Below are 21465 nucleotides of genomic sequence, written 5' to 3'. Positions count from 1 at the left end.
TTTAAAAAGAGAATGGTAATAGAAGTAAGAAACTTCCTAAACTCAGAAAGATGAGGAGGAAAAATAATGTAATTCTCTCTTCTGCCTTGAGTAAAACCACCCTATGAAGACAAAATATTGGTTGAATAATTTTGACTGTTTTCATTTTTATTCTTAATCTATTGATTTTTGGATATTTTGAGTTATTCTTAGTTTTAAATATTGTAATATATTAGTTGTCCTAATTTAATAATATTAACTGGATTTCTGTTAGTAATTCATAACAGAAACCACAATTAGCACAACATTCCTGTCCTTGAGAAATGATATCCAGTTGGCAGATGCAATGTCTGATGACAACTGGAATGTAGTAGTCATAGATCTTTTGTTTAAAATCATGGAATTTAAATATATTTTTGACATGGAGTTTGGTATTATTGTCTTTAGCTCTAAGGTACTGTTGAATGCTGATAGTGTTAAGGTTTGAGAGGAACTAATATCTCTGTAAGCAGGCAGACCCCATAGAGGAAGGAGCTGTGTGACACATGCTTAGTTCTGTCAAACTTAGCAACAAGTCATTTATTTCTATCCTGTAGAAAGGAATAAGGGCATAGGGGAAATCAGGGTTTTCCCAGAAAAAGTCTGTCTTCATGGAACACAGGCCATTGGGGAACACGGGTTTCCCTCACAGCAGTAAGCTCTTGGAGTTACTTGTGGGCTCTTGGCTTCAAACACCGTATGTATTTTTCTTTTTGTCCAGTGAGTCTAGAGAATTCATTTTCTCTCTTTACTTTTAAGCTACCACTTGTCAACCTCCCCACACAGAGGGTTTCCTCTCTCACCAATGCAGGCTACCGGGGCAACGTGGAGATTCCTGGGTCTCCCTCCTTGCTTGCTGGTCAGCTCTCCAAATCACGATACTAACTTTATCACTAGCCACTGTGGGGACATAGTCTGCAGGGAACAAAGAAGTAAATGTGAGCAGATTAGACAAATTTGTAGGCATCTTCCAAATTTCTTCAGTTTAAATGTGGTATTTATCAAACCTCTACTCCTCTGTCAAGTCCATGTTTTTCTTTGGTCTCACTCTAAGCAACCTGCAAAAGGCAGGAGTTGATGTCCAGCATTAAATGTAAATGATACCTTTTTCAAGCTTCCAGTTCTCTCCCAAGCAGAATTTGAATGTCGAGGGACACTAGTTCAGGTCACTCCCATGACCACGTGTCCTCTGCTCAAAGTGATCTGCCGTAATTCTTATCACATTGCATGAAGATACAAAGAGGAGTTTTGTTTTGTTTATAGCAGAGATTGGGTTATTTACTGACTCATTTATCAGTCTATTCAGTTCTTCTCTGCTCATGTCACATGATGCAAGTATGGAGTCTTTCACAGAGAAAGCGAGGTGAGAACCTGTGCTACTTGAGGGGGATTCAGTGTCACAGACTCAAAAGTTCTTAGCAAGTTACACCTCTGTTTGCTGCTTGCAAGACTGCCCTCTTCTGTTGCATTTTAAGGTGCTTTCATAGCTAAGTTTCATGATATGAAATTAAGCTTTGTATGTGTCCTAAAAAATTAATTCCTAGTCATCTGCTTGCGACTGCCCTGTTTCATGAAGCCTTTGATCACGATCTGCACACCTTGTGCCTGCTTGTCTTTCATCCATGTTTAGGCCCTTCAAGTTCTGTAGCAGCAACATGAAAGGCTCACGTTTTAGTATTCTATAGCCCTGATGGTGTTTTAAAAATTTAACATGTAGTTTTATCATGGGAGGCTAGCATATGTTCTAGGATTGTATGTGTTGATCATTTTTCCCCTAATTAATGTGCGGTTCATATTTGAAACTGATGACTTTGGTGGAGCTCGAGACTCTTGGGAGCCTCTTGGGGCACTGGATACTTCCACTTCCTGCAAACATCCCAAGTTGTCTGGAGCTTGATGTTACAGAAGCCCTATGTGTCACACCGTCATGCTCCCAGAGGACCTGTCTGATTTCTTTACGCAGTGAATGGTGATTGTGGAACCAGTCTGCTTGAGGCACGAGAGGGACTGTAAAATGAATGAAAGAATTGCTGCTATCACCGAGCTCAGGATATGGCAAATACTGGTGTGATTTTGAGTCATTGTATCATTGCATATGTAGAAGGAACTAGGTTTGATAAAAATATTTGATTTCAGATAGGGTTTATTTTGGCAGAATGTAATAGTAGTTACCTTTAGATTCATCTGCTCACTCCCTGTGCAGAATGGTTCACAAAGAAGAAAATGTAACAGAAATGCTATCAATATCATGATTGTTTTCCCTCTCTCTAATCTAAATTATCATTGATTCATATAATATTGTTCCTAAAGAACTCAGTTTATCACAGTTTGAAGTTAAATTTTCGTTCTAAATCTGGTTTCCTAGTATAGGAGAAAACATTCTGCTCCTGTGTGTAGTAATAAATTCTTATGGACATATAATTTGTACTGTCAGGTCTAAACATTAAATTTTTATTTTATGTTTTGTGTTGAATTATAGGATGTAAGAATCAGTAAGGTTCACATGATCCTCACTTTTACTGATGAGAAAACTAAGAGGCGCCCAATGGTGTGGCTTAGGTTCTTAGAATCAAATTGCTTCTTACTAATTTATATGTTCAACATACTTAAATTCACTAATTGATTCCAAGAATTTAAACACTTACATCTACTGAAACATAGGTGGGACAGAAGTTTACGTTTCACTGTGTAGGAAGAGAATTAATAGCAATCGATCAGGTAAATAATATGATGGCAACAGTGTTCAAGCACCAAACTTTTGAAAAAATTACCTTCTTAAAAATAAAGACAGAATCATTCAAGGACTAAGGAAAGTGCCCCTTAGAGAAACAGTTTGCTGTTTGCTGGTCCTTTAAACTTTTTCTTATTCTTGGAAAGGCTTCCTTGGTCCTTGGAAATGCTTCCCAGGACCAATTACCTGGTCCTGAAGGACTGCGATGCACGCCTTGGGCCCAGTGTTTGTTAAATGTTATTGGAGTGGAGGACGCAACCACAGCAGCCTGCTGGGGCCTACTGACCCTTCCCTTAAGCGTAGCGGTTCTCGCTGACTCAAACTTGATTGTTACTATAGACCCTCTTCTCTTTTCTGACTTACTGATTCGGTTTACCCCCATCAAAAAACAGGTCCCAAAGCAAGGCTGGCTGTCAGAACTAGCGTTGCTCACCGGCTCAGCAAGCTTACCCAGCAGTCCTGGAGGCCTGGTGGACCACAAGGCCGCTGGAGTCCGGGGTCTCGGGGCACTGGTGCTGCTGAAGCTTCTCTTCCTACATCCTTCCGCTCTGCCAGTCTCTGGCGGGCTTTTCGGCACTGGGGATGAAGGCTGGCAGTGGCTTCAGACAGGCATTCTCAGGGCCCTCCAAATGTAGCGAGAAGCGCTGTTTGCCACCCTCTGCCTGTATAGCCGGTCGTGGGAAGAGTGATGATTGGCTCAGGTTGGGTCACGCCTCCTCCCACCCCTTGTGGCCCCGCAGTGCGGCAAGCTGATGGACAGCTCCCCGGGACCGCGGAGCGGACAGCAGAGGAAATAGACCTGGGAAGGACGATGAGTAACACAAACCACGTGCGTCCACTGCATCTGGCCAGACTGTCCTTGTTCAGCTAATGCTTTCCTAGCAAGAAAAACAAATTATTTTTAAATTAGGTCATAATGGGGAAAAATGTACAGAAATACCTTATTCAGACTAGCTCAAAATGTTTTTGTTCAGAAAAATTCTGATTACGATAATTATATCTCATTTTCTTTCAGGCTCTTGAGCAATACTTAGAAAAATGTAACATGCAAATTGATGATATTGTGACTTTGGTCCGTGGCAAATTGTCCAAGCAGAACCGTGTTACTCTGGGAGCCCTGGTGGTGCTGGATGTCCATGCTAGAGATGTCCTCACGACACTTGTGAAAAAGAAAGTTAGTGATGAATCTGACTTCGAGTGGTTAAGTCAGCTTAGGTACTATTGGCAAGTAAGTGATATCACTGAATGTTATTACACGACAATTCCAGCTCATAGCTTTTTCATTTGTGTTGCTTCCTCACATGGAGAATAGTATCAGTAATACAGGATTTTTTGCTGATGGCTGACTATACCCACACAAGCATTCTCCAGACTAAAGATTAAGGCAGCCAACGACTGTGTATCATCTGTACAAAAAACTATATCTTTATCTATACCCAAATCCATACTCAAATGTATAAATACATATACATAGAGACACACACACAAACTGAGTGATTATTAAAAAATTACTCATTTTAAATGAGTCATTATGTTTGCTGAATCTGTAAAATATCAGAACTGGGCAGCTTAAAATTGCATTTTTAGATTTTTTGATATATCTAAAGAATATTTAAAAATCAGACTTTTATTGTGATTTAATCATGAACGTTTCCTCTTGCTGATCAACTGAAGGAACTGTAAACACGATCGGGAAAGCAGACTCTATCCGGACACCTGGAGGGGTGGTGACGGTGGTCACAACTGGGAAGGCAGGAGGAGTGGAACAGTTAGCACAGCGGACAAGGTGGGCCGGCCGGGCGTGGAGGAAGCTGCTGAGGACGGCTGGAGATGCGGACTCAAAAATTCACCCTGTGTCGGGGGGAAAATCTGAGCAGATTCACGTCTGTGAAATGCTTAAAGGAATGGAGTGGGAGGAGAAAAGGTCAGGACCAGACCCCGGAAACCCACAGGAGACGTCGTGGATAAGAGCTCCCTGCGAGTAATTTTAAATGCCAGACCCTTCCTTTACCAGATTTATGACCCGGGCAAGTTACTTACCGTCTGTAAGTATCCATTTTCTTACCTGTAAAATGGCAATAATATAATATCCACTCTGAAGTGAAAATGAATCGAACAACTAATTATAAATATAGGAGAACAATGAACTATCAGAGAATTTTTTTTAAAAATCCCCACTTATATCAAAAAGAATAAAATACCTAAAAACAAACTTAACCAAGGTGGTGAAAGACTCACACACTGAAAACTCTAAGACGTTGGTGAAGGAAATCGAAGAAGACACAAATAAATGGGAAGATATTTTGTTCTTGTGGATTGGAAAATTAATGTTCTTTAAAAGTTCCTACTACTCAAAGCCATCTACAGATTCAATGAAATCCCTGTCAAAATTCCAAAGGCATTTTGCACAGAAATAAAACAGTCCTAAAATTTGTGTGCAGCCATAAAAGGTACCAGAGCCAAAGCAGTCTTGAAAAAGAACAGCAAAGCTGGAGACATCATGCTCCCTGATTTCAAATTATATTACAAAGCCACAGTAATCAAAACAGAATGGTATTGGCATAAAAACAGGCACATGGGTCAATGGAACAGAACAGAGAGCCCAGAAGTACACTTAGGCCTATATTTCAAATAATTTATGACAAAGGAGCCAAGAATATACAATGGAGAAAGAAACGTCTCTTCAATCATAGTGTTGGGAAAACTGAGCAGCCACGTAGGAGATCCTGAAACTGGGCCACTGTCGCACATCATACACAACAGTGAACTCAAAATGGATGAAAGACAGGAATGTCTGACCTGAAATCATAAAACTCCTAGAAGAAAACAGATGTTAAGCCCCTTAATTCAGTCTTGGCAATGATTTTTTTTTTTTTTTGATCTGGTAACAAAAGCAAAACAAACAAGTGGGACTACATCAGACTAAAAAGTGTCACCCAGCAAAGGAAACCATAAACAAAATGAAAGACAACTTCCTGAACAGAAGAAAATACTTGCAAATCGCATCTGAGAAGCGGTTAACCTCTAAAATATATAAATAACTCCTACAACTCAATAACAAAAACACAAAGTACCTGTTTTGAAAACGATCAAAGGAGCTGAATCGACATTATTCCAGAGAAGACATACAGACAGTTAACAGGTTCACGAAAAGAGGCTCAGCATCGCTCACCGTCAGGGAGATGAAAATGGAAACCACCGTGAGAGAGCCGCCGCAGCTCTCAGAAGGAGCATTACCAAAAGACAAAAGATAACAAACCCTGGTAAGGATGTGGGAGAAAGAGCCGTTGTGCAGTGCTGCTGGGAATGTGACTTGTGCAGCCACTGTGGAAAACACGACGGAGTCTCCTCAAAAAATAAAAAACAGAACTGTCCTATAGCCAACAATTCCACTTCTGGGTATTACCTGAAGAAAACAAAAACACCCGGAAAGGTATATGCATGCCCGCGCTTACTGCAGCGAGATTTCCAATAAGATATAGCAACAGCCTGAATGGCCATTGACAGGCAAATGAGAAAAGAACATGTGGTAGAGGAGCGCCTGGGTGGCTCAGTGGGTTAGAGCCTCTGCCCTCGACTCGGGGCTGGTCATGATGCCGGGGTCCTGGGATCGAGCCCTGCGTCGGGCTCTCTGCTCCGCAGGGAACCTGCTTCCTCCTCTCTCTCTGCCTGCCTCTCTGCCTACTTGTCCTCTCTGTCTGTCAAATAAATAAATAAAATATTTGATAAAAAGAACATGTGGTATATATGGAAATGGGATATTATTCAGCTGTTAAAAATGAAATCTTGCCATTTGCGACAATATGGATTGACCTTGAGGACATTACACTAAGTGAAATGAGTCAGACAAAGACAATATGATCTCAAATGTGCAATTTAAAACAAACCAAGCCCACAGATATGGTGCGCAGATTGGTGGTTTCCAGAGGCTGAGAGTGGGAAGGTGGGAGAAATGGGGGAAGGGAGTCAAAAATTGCAAACTTCTAGACATGAATAAGTCATGGGCATGTAATACGCTGTATGTTGACTATAGTTAATAATACCATATTGCGTTTTTAAAGTTGCTAAGAGTAAATCTTAAAAGTCTTATAAGAAAACTGTACTTACATATGATGATAGATCTCACCTAGACTTACTGTGATTATTTTATACTATACATGAATATTCGGTAATTATGTTTATAGTTGAAATTAAAGCTATATGTCAATTATACCTTAATTTAAAAAGCACTAGCAAGTACAAAGAAAAGAAAATACAGGAGAGAAAAGGAACAAATATATTTTCCACAGATACCTATGGAAAAAGTTGAAGCCAGTGACTTCAGATTTATCCAAGGAGATTAGATATTCAATTCTTCTACTGAATTAATGATGTCTGATTGGAATTTTTAAAGGATTTTTTATTTATTCATTTGAGAGAGCGAGAGCACTGGGTGGGGGGAGGGGCAGAGGGAGCGGGAGAAGCCAAGCTGGGAGCCTGACCCCGGCCACATCCCAGAACTCGGGGATCATGACCTGAGCCGAAGGCAGACGCTTAACTGACCGAGTCACCCAGCTCCCTCTGAAAAGTGAATTTTAAAGATGTTGTTTCTAACTTGACAGTTATTTGTTAAGGAGCTTGAGATTTCATATTACTTAAAATTTTGTTATTTAAATTAACTTCATTTTCTCTGATTTCTCCTAGGAGAATAATTTAGAAACAAAGATGATCAATGCTGGCTTACGGTATGGATATGAGTATCTGGGTAATTCCCCTCGACTGGTTATTACTCCGCTCACTGATCGCTGTTACAGGTAAACTCACTAATTTAAGGGTCTATTGGAAATAAATTTCACCCTTAGACCACTAAATCTTTAAGAGAAACAGATTACCTTCCACTTGGCAAATGTATCCTATGTTATCTTTTCCTAGACTCTTTTTTTTTTTTTAAGATTTTATTTATTTATTTGACAGACAGAGATCACAAGTAGGCAGTGAGGCAGGCAGAGAGAGAGAGAGAGGAGGAAGCAGACTCCCTGCTGAGCAGAGAGCCTGATGCGGGGCTCGATCCCAGGACCCTGAGATCGTGACCTGAGCCGAAGGCAGAGGCTTTAACCCACTGAGCCACCCTGGCGCCCCTTTTCCTAGGCTCTTAATATGTTTCTCAACTTGATCTTCAGTTTCTCTTTCTCTGCTGGCTTTTTCCTCTTAGCTCTGGAGATAAGTATTGCCCAATATTGCTATTGTTGTTCACATTGTGCATTTCATCTTTCTTCTTGAAACTTTCTCTTTGTTTTGGATCCTTTGAGGCAGACTGCTGTTTCCCCTGAAACACAGAATTTTCTAGATTTCTGTTTTCATATGGTGGTTTGTCTCATGATTCATGGTTTCCCAAACGTTCAAGTCCACTTGCAGGCTTTAATAGCCTACATTCTGAAGATCCACAAGTCTGTATCTCCAGCCAAGGTCTCCCCTGTAAACTTGTGCTTCATGCTTTCTGGATAGCTCCACTAGGTAACTCATAGGTATTTACACTGAAATTTTTTTCTGTCATGCTTCTGAATGATAAAAGGGCTTTAACAACTTTAATCCAAGTTTGCATCTCCCATATTAATTAAAGTGTTATTTTTTCAGATGATTGAAGTTCATTTAGGTCTAACATCAAAGCCAACATCTTTCATCCACTTTGAAATTCCCCTTCTCTCCCAGCTTGAGCTTGACACAAGCCCAAGACCTTCATCTGGGGAGGCAAGTGTGGTCAATCTTTTGTCAGTTTTCTTCTTCTTTTGTCAGTTTTATCCCTGTCCTTTGCATTCATCCCTCCATAGCTCACCCGAGGCTCCTCCAGTCTTGGGGTTAACGGAGGAGGGGAGAAGCAAAGGGAGAGGTGGTTGCATGGGTGACAAGTGTCTTGTGTGGAAATATCTCTTGGCCGTTTAGTGTCCTCGATGAAGACACAAGCTTAGATGTGCCAGATCTCCCATGGGATATTTATGTCGGTTCTTTGGAAATCCTCCCCACCCCACCCCACCCCACCCCGCTACCAGTCACCTGTGGAAAATACCTTCTCTGGTGGGTGCTGATGACTTGCTTCAGCCTCTCTCTGAGGTCAGCTACTCACAGACACTCACCTTGGTGTCTTCTCTGGTGTTAGGTGGGCCTCCTCCACAGAGTCCCATTCAACATGACCCAAATCTAGCTTCCTTCTGGTGGGATCTAGAGCTGGTCAGATGATAAATACACATTTATTTTGCCAGTAGTATGACTACATCTCTCTTACTGTCACTGTTTTCCCCAGCTCTGCCCTCAGGAATAGCTATAGACATTCTCTTGACTTGAAATATTTTAAGTCATAATTGCACTCGCCGTTCCTGTGTTACACAAACTCCAGGGGTCAGTCAGTGAGCCAAGGTTTCTGAAGAGTTCTCTAAAGCCCCTCAGGTAGTTTGGGAGAGGGGCAAGTGCATTCTTCTCTACAGAGGGACCGGAACTAACAGCTCTTTCCAAAGATCTTTAATCTCGACCTCTCTTTTACAAGCTTCCTAGCCACTTTCTGTATGCCTGGTGCTAGGTGACCAATGTCCCTATCTGTAAGATAAGATGATCTGGCATAGTTTGCTCTATTTATATTCTGTTATGCATTTTTTATACCTGGTATTTATATGTATTTACCAAAACTTTATCACTGTCTTAACTCACCATTGCTTCTTCCTTTGCCTTCTCTCTGGTTTCATTTTTCTTCTTACTAGGCAATATCCTTTAGTAATGGTTTCAGCGAGGCTCTGCAAGTAGTGAACTCTAACAGTCTTTGTCTAAAAATGCCTTTTTAGACGAAATATGGTCTTCATTCTTTTATTAAATGATAAGATAGCTAGGTATAGAACTGTAAGTGAACCTAGTTTCCCCTCAGGTCCCTGGAGATACTGTTCTCCTGGTGTTCATTGGTACTGCTCAGTTGTCTGTTACTGCGATTCCTTTGTAGGTAATTTTTTTCTATCGTGGTTTTTAAGATTTCCTCTTTATTGTTGAGGTTCACTGTAATGTTACTATATGTGGGTGAGTTTCTATGTATCCCACTTGAGACTTTTCAGTTCATATCTTTCTTCAATTCTGGCAAATTCTCAGCCATTCCTTTTTACTTTTTTATTTGGGTGGGGGAGGGAGTGAGAAGGAGGGTAGAGAGAGATGGAGAGAGAGAACCTTAAACAGTCTCCCATGCCCAGGGCGTGGACCCTGAGATCATGAGCTGAGCTGAAACTGAGTCAAATGTTTAACCTGCTGAGCCACCCAGGTGCCCCACAGCCAATGCTTTTTAGATTTTGCTTTTTTCCTGTTCACTTTTTTTTTCTTTGTCTCTCAGCTTTTCTGATATCCCATCTTGGTCTCTTCCTGGGTGATTTTCTCCTATTTATTTTGTGTATAATTCTGCTCTTTATGTTTACTCTGCCATTTAAGCTGTTAACTTTCTAAAAAGTCCAATAACTGTATTTTTTATTGCTAGATTTCAAGTTTTCTCTTTTATGAAACTGATTTTTCTCACAATTTTCTTACGTCTCTTGCTTTTTTGAAAAAGATTTATTTATTTTAGAGAAAGAGAAAGTGGGTGGGGGGAAGAACAGATGGAGGTGGGGGGAAGTCAAGCAGGTTCTGTGTTGAGTATAGAGCATGATGCGGGGCTCAATCTCACGACACTGAGACCACACCTGAGCCAAAACCGAGAGTCGGACCCTTAACCAGCAGTACCACCCAGCCGGCCCTGTCTATTGCTTTTTGTTTAAGATTTCATTAAATAAACCATCAGGAAACCCGAGTACCATGTATATAGTAATTCTCCCGCACCTTTGTCCATCTGCCACTGCAAGTCAGACTCTTAACTTTGATGTCTCTCTCTCTCTCTCTGTGGTTTTACTTATGAGCTCATTTTGGGAAAGGGTTGTTTTCTCAGCTGTGGAGGTGTCCATGTGGAGCAGTGTCACATTTATCTCTTAAAAGAGCTTTAGAGTTTTCTTTGGTCCGAAACAACATTTCAGTGTTAATTTCTCAGTTTGGGTTCATGTGCCCATGGATACTGAAAATTTTGGCCCTATGCCCACGAAGGGTTCCCACTGGGAGCCGCCGTGAAGGGTGAGCTTCCTACTCCTCTGTAGTTGATCTTCGTCTTTCTTGAGTAGGCTGCTAGAGTAATTTTAGTTTCCATTTAGAGATAAACCAGCTTTCCAAGGCTTCTGGGTTTATATACATGAATCCATTCCAGCTCTTCACCTTACTCAATATAAGAATTTTTCTGTTTTGGGGCATCTCTATGGCACCGTTGGTTAAGCATCCAACTCTTGGTTTTGGTTCAGGTCTTGATCACAGGGTTGTGAGACTGGGCCGCGTGTTGGCCTCTGAGCTCGACATGGAGTCTGCTTAAGACTTTCTCTGTCTCTCTCTGCTCCCCGCGCCTCCTTGCTAGATCTCTCTCTCAAATAAATAAATCTAAAAAAAAGAAAAAAAAGAATTTTTCTGTTTCCGTGTGGTTGTAAATACACTTGCGTGTGTTTGTATGCAGATCCCAAAACAACACGCGCCTCTCTAGCTTTAGCACTCAATTACCAACGGCTTTGCGTTCCCTCTTCACTGGTGATTTCTCTTTCATGCTTTTGAAATGGCTGGTATTTCAAAAGTTACTATTTGGACTTTTTTGTGGAGCATTTCTGAGTGCTTGCAGTTGCGGGGAGGGGTGGTTTGGCATCAGCAGAATTCCCCATTTTGACCAGGATCAGCGTTGAATTCCAAGTGTGCTTGCTCTGATTCTGTCCTTTATAATCAGCGCTTCAGAAGTGAAATACAGTAACAGGTAAAGTAGGCCACCGTCAGAGATTCTCAGAGGTTCATGGGAAGGAAGAAATTATTGAAGAGGAAGTGGAAAATTTGGCTCTCAGTTTAAACTTCTCCTCTTTTCATAATATATATTAAAAATGACATTATTTTATAAAGATTGCTTATTTCTTCTATTTCAGAACCTTGTTTGGAGCCCTCCACCTGCACCTTGGAGGAGCCCCTGAAGGGCCAGCTGGCACTGGAAAGACCGAAACTACCAAAGATTTAGCAAAAGCAGTGGCCAAACAATGTGTTGTTTTCAACTGTTCTGATGGGTTGGATTATCTGGCTTTAGGAAAATTCTTTAAGGTTTGAATTGACTCATTTCTTTACAAAATAACAGCTCAGAGAGGGAAGTTATTTATAATGAAACAGAATTTCATGCAAGTAAAAGACTTACTGTAAGTTAAGTAAAATAAGCACTATCTCTATTCTCCAGAGAAGTGGGGTTATTTCACAAGCTTACCGGAGAAGGAGCTCTACTCCTGTCTCCAGTGCCTGCTGCTGTGGGTCAGTATGACTGATAGAAAGGAGGGCTGTGCCTTCAGTATGTTGAGGCTGCTAAAAATTTGAGAACCACGACATCATGTAAAGACTGTGGGAAATCTAAAGTCTTTAATCTGTAGCTCTTATTATTAACCAGTTAATGATTCAGTAATTTACTTTTCATAGATACTTTGTAGTTAATCTTTTCTTGCAAACTTAAAATTCTTGTTGGGTTTTTTTTTTTTTTTTCTTATACTGAGTCAGATTCCCACTCTACAGATTCCCATCTGTAAGATTGCAAAAGAAGAATTAAAAATGTAACATTCCTGTCTATAAAGCTGTGACTCATTGGTCATTTTAGCCCTTTGTTGCTAACTGGCTGTTATTCTTTAAAATGTTAGTTGGAACAGCTAAACATAGAATTATCCATTAGAGATTATAGGTTCTGTTTATTTATGTCTGTTTTTCTGTAAAGATTCTGTAATTCTGATTTTTTAAGATTCTGTCATTATTTTCCAAAATTTCTTCAGAAAAGGTAACATTTAAAAAGAAATCCAAACTAACAAAAAATACATATACCAATCCTACCCTATACAGTAAGCTGTTCCTGCCTGGCATAGGCAAGGTTATTTTATAACAGATTGGGAATATAAAAAAAAAAGTCTCTATATTTGTGATGCTGAAACAATTAGGATAAGATTTTAAAAGTCAAAATTATAATAACATCAAGAAAACATTTGAATGACAAATGACCATTTTAATCATACTCTGTAATGATATACAACCTTGTTGTCATGATTTTTAAGAAAGAATAGTAAGTCAAAAAGAGTCTCTGTGTAGTTTAGTTTGAATAGCCATTATATTCCTAAACATTTAAGAAAAGTCTGGCACGTACTACTCAATTTTTGAATGATATTCTTAATTCCTTGATACAGCATATACTTTTAGTATTAAAGTTGCTTACTGATAAGTATATATCGGTTATATAGATACTTTGTGTGAGGATCATGCTGAATAATAGGGTACAGGATCAAAAAGACATGGGAATTGCTATTAAGAACCTCACAATTCTGATATCTATATGAATGTGTGACTCATAAGTATTTTTTGTTTTCTGTGGTTTCTAATCCTCTTATTATATGTAGAGATTAAAGTCATAGTAGCTAATAAAAATGTGCTATTCTTTGAAATGGACAGAATTTTCATTTAATTTGGTGTGGTCAGTAGATGGAACTGTGTACAAATCCAAGGTCAGCCCCTATTAGCTCTGTGGCCTTGTACTAATTACTTAACATCTAGTGTGATACAGTCTTAGTTTCTTTGCATGAAAGATACATGCATCATGCCTGAAACATACCAGCTACTCAGTGAAACACACACACACACACACACGTGTGTGTGTATATATACACACATACAATCTATAGAATGCAGATTCAATAAATATTGAATTGATTTTTTTAAGTAAATTTGAATTTGGCTGAGCTACTCAAGCTTGGTGGTCCAGTTTCCTTTAATGCCCAAATGGCACATATTTGTGGGTAGCTGTGAGTTAGAAGTACAAACTAGGGCCTCAAACTGTGTAAGTTGTCTATTAAGGGACTCAGACCACAAAATAGTCTCATTAGCAACAGAAGTCATCTTATTTAGAGAATTATTACAATCTACTCTATGAAGTTCATATAGAAAAAGCAAACAAAATCATCTTGTATATAAAAAGCAAGAAAGACTTTGAGATTACAGGTATACATCTAAACGTCAAAAGAGACACAGAAAGTAAAAAGCTATCGATCAAATGGACAGTTTTCCAATTGATCAAACTCCTTACTCCTGTAGGATAATGGATTTCTAAAAATAATAATAATATGCTGTCTTTAAAGATAAAGGTGAATAAGCAATTTCCTTGATAGGATATTAAATCCTTGAAAATATCAGGTGAAAATGCAACATTTCAATGCAATATTTAATCAGATAAAATTGAAAAATTTCATTACTCTTTTCTCCCAGGGACTGTTATCTTGTGGAGCCTGGGCTTGCTTTGATGAATTTAACAGAATTGATTTGGAAGTACTGTCTGTGGTTGCTCAACAAATTCTTACTATCCAAAGAGGTAATGGACTGGTTTGTGTTTGCATTATGTCAGAACAGTAGAAATATGGAAGATGACAGATGGCACAAGTTGCATTTAAATGTGGAATTGCGGGCACCTGGGTGGCTCAGTGGGTTAAATGTGGAATTGCTAAGTCATTTCATTCTTGATGACCCACAGGCATTAATGCAGGTGTCGATATACTAGTGTTCGAAGGAACTGAGTTAAAACTTGACCCTACATGTGCTGTCTTTATAACCATGAACCCTGGATATGCTGGGCGATCAGAACTGCCGGATAATCTGAAGGTACAGAAGGGCCGATTAGATCATCTGTTTCCTTTCTGTACTATACTAAGTTAATATGTAAAAAGAAAGGACACCCTCTCCTTGAATTTTATGCAAAATATTTGTTTTGGACATTGTATTTTAGAAAACTGTTTCAGAAAACAATTTTACTTTTTTAAAGATTATATTTATTCATTAGAGAGAGAGAGAGACAGAGCACAAGCAGAGGGAGGGGCAGAGAAAGAGAGAGAAGCAGGCTCCCCACTGAGCTGGGAGCACTACGTGGGGCTTGATCCCAGGACCCTGAGATCACGACCTGAGCTGAAGTCAGACGCTTAACTACCTGAGCCATCCAGGTGCCCCTTGAAAATCATTTTTAAAAGCTTTAAATACCGTTAAAAAGTGAATGAGCAAAGTGGATGCAACTTCCAAACTGACATTTAAAGACTGATAATTACAGAAAACTAGAAAATATAGGAAATACTGAAAAAGATACTCATTCTATTGCTTACTATATTGTATCCTGCAGTTTTAAATATCTTTTAAAAGGCAAATTTTAAATGGTAGAATCCAGCAGTTGTGAATGTTGTTGTTGTTTTTTCAGGTTAATATTATGAGAATTTTCCCATTGTTACAAACATAATTCAAACTGTAAATAAATTTACGGAACTGCCTATTACTGTTGGACACTTAGGTTGCTTTTAGTTTTCCTTCATCATAAATAATATTGCAATGGGCAGTTTTTACTTGAGACTTTTGTCTGTTTTAAAATATTTCCTTAAATATGGTCATAAGACAAAGAGCTGTGTTGCGAAATAGCTTCCCAACAGAGGTTGAAATAATTCACAGCCCACATCAATTCTCAATTGACCTTTATACCCAACACTAATTTATTTTTCCCAATAAAAGAAGCAAAGCACTTTGCTAATTGAATAGACTAGACTCTTCACTTAAAAAAAAAACAAAAAAAAAAAAACCAAAAACTTGATTATGAGAGAAATAGGACATTCCCCTGTATCTTGGGCATTTTTTTTTTATTTATTGCATTTTATTTTTTTGCATCTATGGCTAGAGCATGGAGAACAATGTTGAAGAATAACGCAGTGGTAACTGCAGATCCAAAGCCAAGTCTTCCGACTCGAAGCTGGTCTTCCCATGTTAGGCTGACAGCTTCTTAGACTAGTTGAGGAATTTTTCTTTTCCACTGAAGACACTTTTGATTCGACTAATTGCTACAATGTATTTCAGTATTTCCATTCCATGCACTTTTATGTATTAGATGAGATGTTTTAATACTTTGCCTTAGTGAAGGAAGGTATGATTAAAAAATAAAAACTGGTAAATCCTCTTTCATCTAAGAAGCGTTCTGCAGTTTTCATTGCGAATTACATTTGAGGAGCTATTTTTGTAGTATTTTTTGTTTGCCTACATTTTTCTTTTCTTCAGTAGTTCACTCTGAATACATAGTATTTGTAAAGGCAAAAACCTGTGACTAGCTCATCATATAAGCTGGGGCTATTGTTAGCGGAGTCCGTTCATGCGCTATGCAGAATGTGTCACAGTCTAACGGGCTGTGCGTGTTGAAATGGCGTCAAAATACCCACCTAGTGGTTCTGTAGGTGATGCATCTTCTCCTTCAGGCCAAAAGCTGCTCTCAAATTCTCATAGCTTTGTTGTTGTTCTTTCTACTGTGCAGTCTTCTTGGTTAGAGCAGCCACAGAACATCTGTTTTCAAGTACAAATGGAAATACCTAACAGTTTTGAAAAAATGTCTTAGTCTGAAAAGAATGAAACAGATCTTCCTTAAAGGGGGGGGAAAAAAACCACAAAAAACAAACAACAAACAACTTACTAAGATCCAGAGAATGTCTTTAGAGTCGTCTTTGAGGCGTCCCTCTTCACCCAGTGACTCAGCCTGTCGCCAAAGCCAGGCATCCTGTTGTACAAAAGCCTTATCATTCTCGCTGCTCTTCCGTAGTCCCAGGCCACACATTCCTTCCATCCCCCCTCATTCTTCCGCTGTGTGTCTTACTGCAGCAGCTCACTTGTCTCCAGTCTCTTCCCTACTAAAATAAGCCTCCGTGAATTCCCCATTATAATCCTACCGGTGTCTTCGAAGCAATCTAATCCTATAGTTTCCAGACTTAAGAAGCTATTGCGTTTTGTTGTTGTTGTTTTGCCTGCAGAAAAAAGTTCAAAGTTCTTGGCCTGATCTACAAGAACCTTGGAACTCGGACCCAGTTGTATCTGTCCTGCCATCTCCCTACACCGATGTTTTCATGGAAATAGTCCCATTTTGACATCCTATACATCGAAATAAGATCTGCATAGTGAGCAATTGCTGAAGCTCATTGCTACATTAGAGATGCTGTGTTTAATATTAAAACTATTCTGAAGAATCAGTATTCGATAAAGTTTTCAGAATAGTTGCATGTTAGAAGCCATGGTGAAATGGAGATATTCTAGATCTTCTAATGTCACAAAGTCAATAACCTGGTGTATAGCTTTTTACAGGGATAATGCTCGTGTTGATTACCTGTATCACAATTTATTCAAGCCCTGGTATGATGCCTGAGCTATACTCTTCTTTTAGACTCAAGAAAGTACATCATTGGCTAAGCCAAAATCAAACTTAATTTTTTAAGAGCACTAAATTACCTTTAAACATATTGCTATTACTAACAAATTATTTCTGACACATTCCAGATCACACCATATCCTATCAGTATTTTTCACACACTGAGAACCATTGAATTAGAATATTCACCTAAAAATATTCTGAGTGGGATGCTTTTCTGTGTGATCAGTGGGAATCCATGTTAAATCGATTCCCATTGGGTGATTCTGAGCAGACGAACATCATGATGACCCCATGAAATGTCTTTACCACTGTCCATTTTTGTTCTCTTGGCCATGATCTGTCTGTTCTGGGGTGTTCCACGGCCATATTGCTAGTGTGTCTGAGACACTCTGAATAGGAATTTGTGAAATATCTGATGTGGTCAGGGGGAAACCTACACCACGCAGACCTGGATGTTCACCCGAAACTAACAGCAGTTAATATTGTCCTAGAAAGACCACACCACCCGAACCAAGTCAGGGACCCACTGACGGATCAGCTCATTCATTCATTCTTTTATTCATGAAAAGAAATAGTTGTTGAGAACCTACCCTTTTAAAGAGGTACCATCTGTATAGTAATTCTCTTACATTCTCTTTTCCTCAAGTATGTAGCGGTTTCCAGCACTTGCTTAAGCTTCTCTCTTCCCAGTTTATTTGCTCAAGCTGTATATTTTTAACATTTTATTCTTTATTTAATGGTCACCATACTGAAAGAGCAGTCCTAAGCCTCTAGTTAGTAATTAACATAACACACTGGAAGGCTCTTGCTCAATGCCAGTCTTTTATTTGTTCTCAACCTGGAATAATCATAACAGATCAGTTAGGCAAGATGTCTTTTTTCCTATTTGCCTTGTGTTTCAGGAAACTCAATGAATTCCTAGAAGATATTTACAAACTATCTGAACAAAATTACCTTTTTTTTTTTTTTTTTAGGAATGCCTAGCTGTCTCAGTCACTACAGCGTGTGCCTCTCAGTCTTGGGGTTGGGAGCTCAAACCCCACAGTGGGCATGGAGCCCACTTTGAAAAAAAAATTCCCATTTTTCTCTTTAGTACACAAAGGTCCTGACTTACTGTATGAGCTATTGAAGTAGGCCCCAACACATACTAGCATTCTAAACTTAAATTTTCTTTCTTTCTTTCCTTTTTTTTTTTTTTAAAGATTTTATTTATTTATTTGACAGCGAGAGAGATCACAAGTAGGCAGAGAGGCAGGCAGAGAGAGAGGAGGAAGCAGGCTCCCTGCTGAGCAGAGAGCCCGATGCTGGGCTCGATCCCAGGACCCTGAGATCATGACCTGAGCCGAAGGCAGAGGCTTAACCCACTGAGCCACCCAGGAGCCCCTAAACTTAAATTTTCTTAAAGACTGACATGGTAGCTACAAATTCAAAAAGGTTGAAAATATCTCAAAATACCTTATTTATCTAACATAGGCTTGTTATTGGGAGTTATCTGATTAGCCTGCAGACTACAACTAAGCAGATTCCAAGATAGCCTCGCTTGAAGCCTGTCTCCCAGTACCATGCATTTTCTCACCAGCCCAGATGAAAAGCTGAGCTTTTGGACATCCCAACAGACTTGAATATATCTTCCCTATAACCTGTCCCTTCCCAAGAAGAATAGAGCATAAGTGATACTCAGCATGTGATTTAATAATTCACCCAAAATCTAAGTATCATGAATGTTTGTGAGTGTTCTCAAAGCATAACGTAAGGAAAAACAGTGATACAGAAGTTAATGATATTTTATATAACAATTACAAAAAAACCCCTTTTTTAAAATTAAATGTTTTTATCTATATGATCTGGATGTTGTAATTGAAAGTTATTGCAGAAAAGCTACACAGTCATAACACATTAGGAAATACACAGTAGGGTTGCCTTACAATGGTCTTTTCCAAAATACCTTTTCTGCACTCCTCCAGGCTCTCTTTCGGACAGTAGCAATGATGGTGCCTGACTACGCCATGATTGCTGAAATAGTCCTGTACTCCTGTGGGTTTGTCACAGCCCGGCCACTCTCAGTAAAAATCGTGGCTACCTACCGCCTGTGCTCAGAGCAACTGTCCTCGCAACATCACTATGACTACGGCATGAGAGCCGTGAAGTCCGTGCTCACCGCTGCTGGGAATCTGAAGGTAGACAACTCAAGTTCTTTCTTACTCCAGAATTTTCTGTTCCTAAATCGCAGGACCCTGTGTCTATACAGAGTTCCAGTAACTGGTTGGTTTCATCAGCTGAAAAAATCCAGCTACTGTGCTAAAAAAGAGTTGATCGTTTGCACATGTGAAAAAGGAAATTTTATGATTTGTAAAAACTTAGACATAATTCTTATTGATTTGAATTCTGCTCTGTAATTTTAAATGTTAAATATAGGTACTACCAAGAAATGAAATTCATTGCTGCCGAGAAATATTTTGAAGGCTTTCAGTCTATATGAACATGTATAGTTTTAAAGGAAATAATGTATAATTAATAAATATATAGAAATGTGCCAAAACATTACCAATTGATATAATTATGTGACTACAGCCCATTGTGGACTAGCAGTTACAGATTTGCAATATAATGTTTGCATCTTAAAATGGTATAAAACTATATGGATGGAAAAAATCCAAATATTTTAAGACTTCTGTAACTTTTCATTGAAGATATTTTTGGAGGTGTGAACTCTGTGTATTAGTTCTTTATGAAACAAAGCAAGGTAGGCTATAGTTAATAGCAAAGTGGAAAATGTGACCTTGGAGTTTATAAAATTTTTATGTTCCTGTTTTATAGAAGAAAGGATTTTAAAATATATTCTACATGATTAAGAACAATGACATGCATTTTTATCTTCTGTAATAAACGGTACTGAGAGTTCTGATACATAGTGGTGATATTCCATTTCACATTAGCCTAGAATAACTGCATGTCATTGTTTTTTGCAATAAGCCAATGCAACTAGAAGTAACAATTTTTATTAACTTAGCGTGTCAGGATTACACTGTGGTCAGATAATGGGAAAGATAATGCATTGTCTAGTGTATGTTATCACTGACATCTTGACTGTGGAATTGAGCTATTAAAGTTATACAGCAAATGAATCCTGCAAATGAATCCTTTCATTCTTTGTCAAAAGCTAATTTAGAATTGTTGAAAGCATTGGCTTGAATATTTTGAAGTTTGTTTTTATTATATCAAGGAACAATTTAAACATTTGCTTTAAAATGATAGCTTCTCAAATGACAAAATAGACTTTCGACACCTCATAATTTAGGTGTGGTTAGACTGATCCAAAGACACCCTATTAGCAGGATGACCTTTGGCATTAGGTTCTCTGAACTTGACTGCCGGAACCACTGACTTTGTAAGGATGAATCCAGTTAAGTTGGAACATGGAATTTTTTAGGCAGAAAGATTCTAGAGGGAAGGAGTGGGGGTTCTGGAAAATTAAATGCATGATGGTAGGAGAAACTTTGGAGTGAGGTGTTGAATAAAGTATTGAAGTCAAGAGAAATAACTTGAAATTCATATTTTGTGAACTCTGCACACCTTATTATGGGCCTGAGCAACAGGTTCAGAGTTCAACCAGGTTTTTAGTAAACTTTGGGGTTACCACAAGTGTTTTGGAATTTTTTCAAAACCTAAAATTATTAACAATCCAATTAAATGAAAATAAATGAGAAAAGTTTTATGTGGGTTTAAATTGTCTTTGGGGCCTATGTGTGTATACGTGTGTGTGTGTGTGTGTGTGTGTGTATGTGTGTGAACATGTAGGGGGCGTACTTAGCTGATGGCAGTATCATCATGAGTATATTTTCTTTTAGCTGAAATACCCAAATGAAAATGAAGAAATTTTGCTGCTTAGATCTATTATTGATGTAAATCTGCCAAAATTTTTGTCCCATGATTTACCACTCTTTGAGGTAAGGATATTTGTCATTTTGGTGTATCAGAATTTTTATAATAATGTATTTATCAAATGTCCAAGTTTGCAAGTCCTTATGAGAAACTTCTACAGAAAATAATGCTATGGCACAGAGAAACATAGATCATTCCATGTTTTATTCGGAGTGTGTTTAGTTCTGTTGTTTCAGGTGACTTTCAAGAAGCTGGGATTTTTAAATTGTACTTTTTTAACACTGTGCAATGTAAATAAGCACACAAAAGTTACAAAGTCTGCTTGCTGATAAATTGCACTAGAATGTAGGCTCCTTGAAGGAAAATAATGGGTCTAACCCACCACTGAACCCTTTGCACAGAAAAGGTACTTGACAAATGTTTGTTAAATTAAAAATTGAAGAAATTTATTAAAAAGCTTAATTTCTTGGGACACCTGAGTGGCTCGGTTGGGTAAGCATCCGCCTTCAGCTCAGGTCACGATCCCAGGGTCCCGGGAGGGAGCCATGCA

At 38.8% G+C, this 21465-nt stretch overlaps 1 protein-coding gene and 1 long non-coding RNA gene across 3 annotated transcripts in view; one reads left to right on the top strand and one right to left on the bottom strand.

Annotated features, from left to right (window-relative positions):
• DNAH7 (dynein axonemal heavy chain 7) overlaps positions 1 to 21465 on the top strand; it is a 252745-nt gene that overhangs the window by 87058 nt on the left and 144222 nt on the right. For both annotated transcript variants that reach the window (XM_032354246.1, XM_032354245.1), the window contains 7 exons: positions 3765 to 3977; positions 7433 to 7542; positions 11731 to 11899; positions 14084 to 14186; positions 14346 to 14473; positions 18998 to 19210; positions 20882 to 20980. In XM_032354246.1, coding sequence (XP_032210137.1) covers positions 3765 to 3977; positions 7433 to 7542; positions 11731 to 11899; positions 14084 to 14186; positions 14346 to 14473; positions 18998 to 19210; positions 20882 to 20980 — 1035 coding nt within the window. The remainder of the gene's footprint in view (positions 1 to 3764; positions 3978 to 7432; positions 7543 to 11730; positions 11900 to 14083; positions 14187 to 14345; positions 14474 to 18997; positions 19211 to 20881; positions 20981 to 21465) is intronic.
• On the bottom strand, positions 533 to 16354 carry LOC116596993. The gene is made up of 4 exons (XR_004288414.1): positions 16305 to 16354; positions 16057 to 16177; positions 3200 to 3627; positions 533 to 933 (listed from the first exon to the last, which is right to left on the bottom strand). It is a non-coding gene; the product is annotated as an uncharacterized LOC116596993 (long non-coding RNA).

The sequence above is a fragment of the Mustela erminea genome, chromosome 8 (genome assembly GCF_009829155.1).
Source record: "Mustela erminea isolate mMusErm1 chromosome 8, mMusErm1.Pri, whole genome shotgun sequence".
NCBI lineage: Eukaryota > Metazoa > Chordata > Mammalia > Carnivora > Mustelidae > Mustela > Mustela erminea.
Note: the sequence above shows the minus strand (reverse complement) of the source record. Positions and strands in the feature narration are given on the sequence as shown.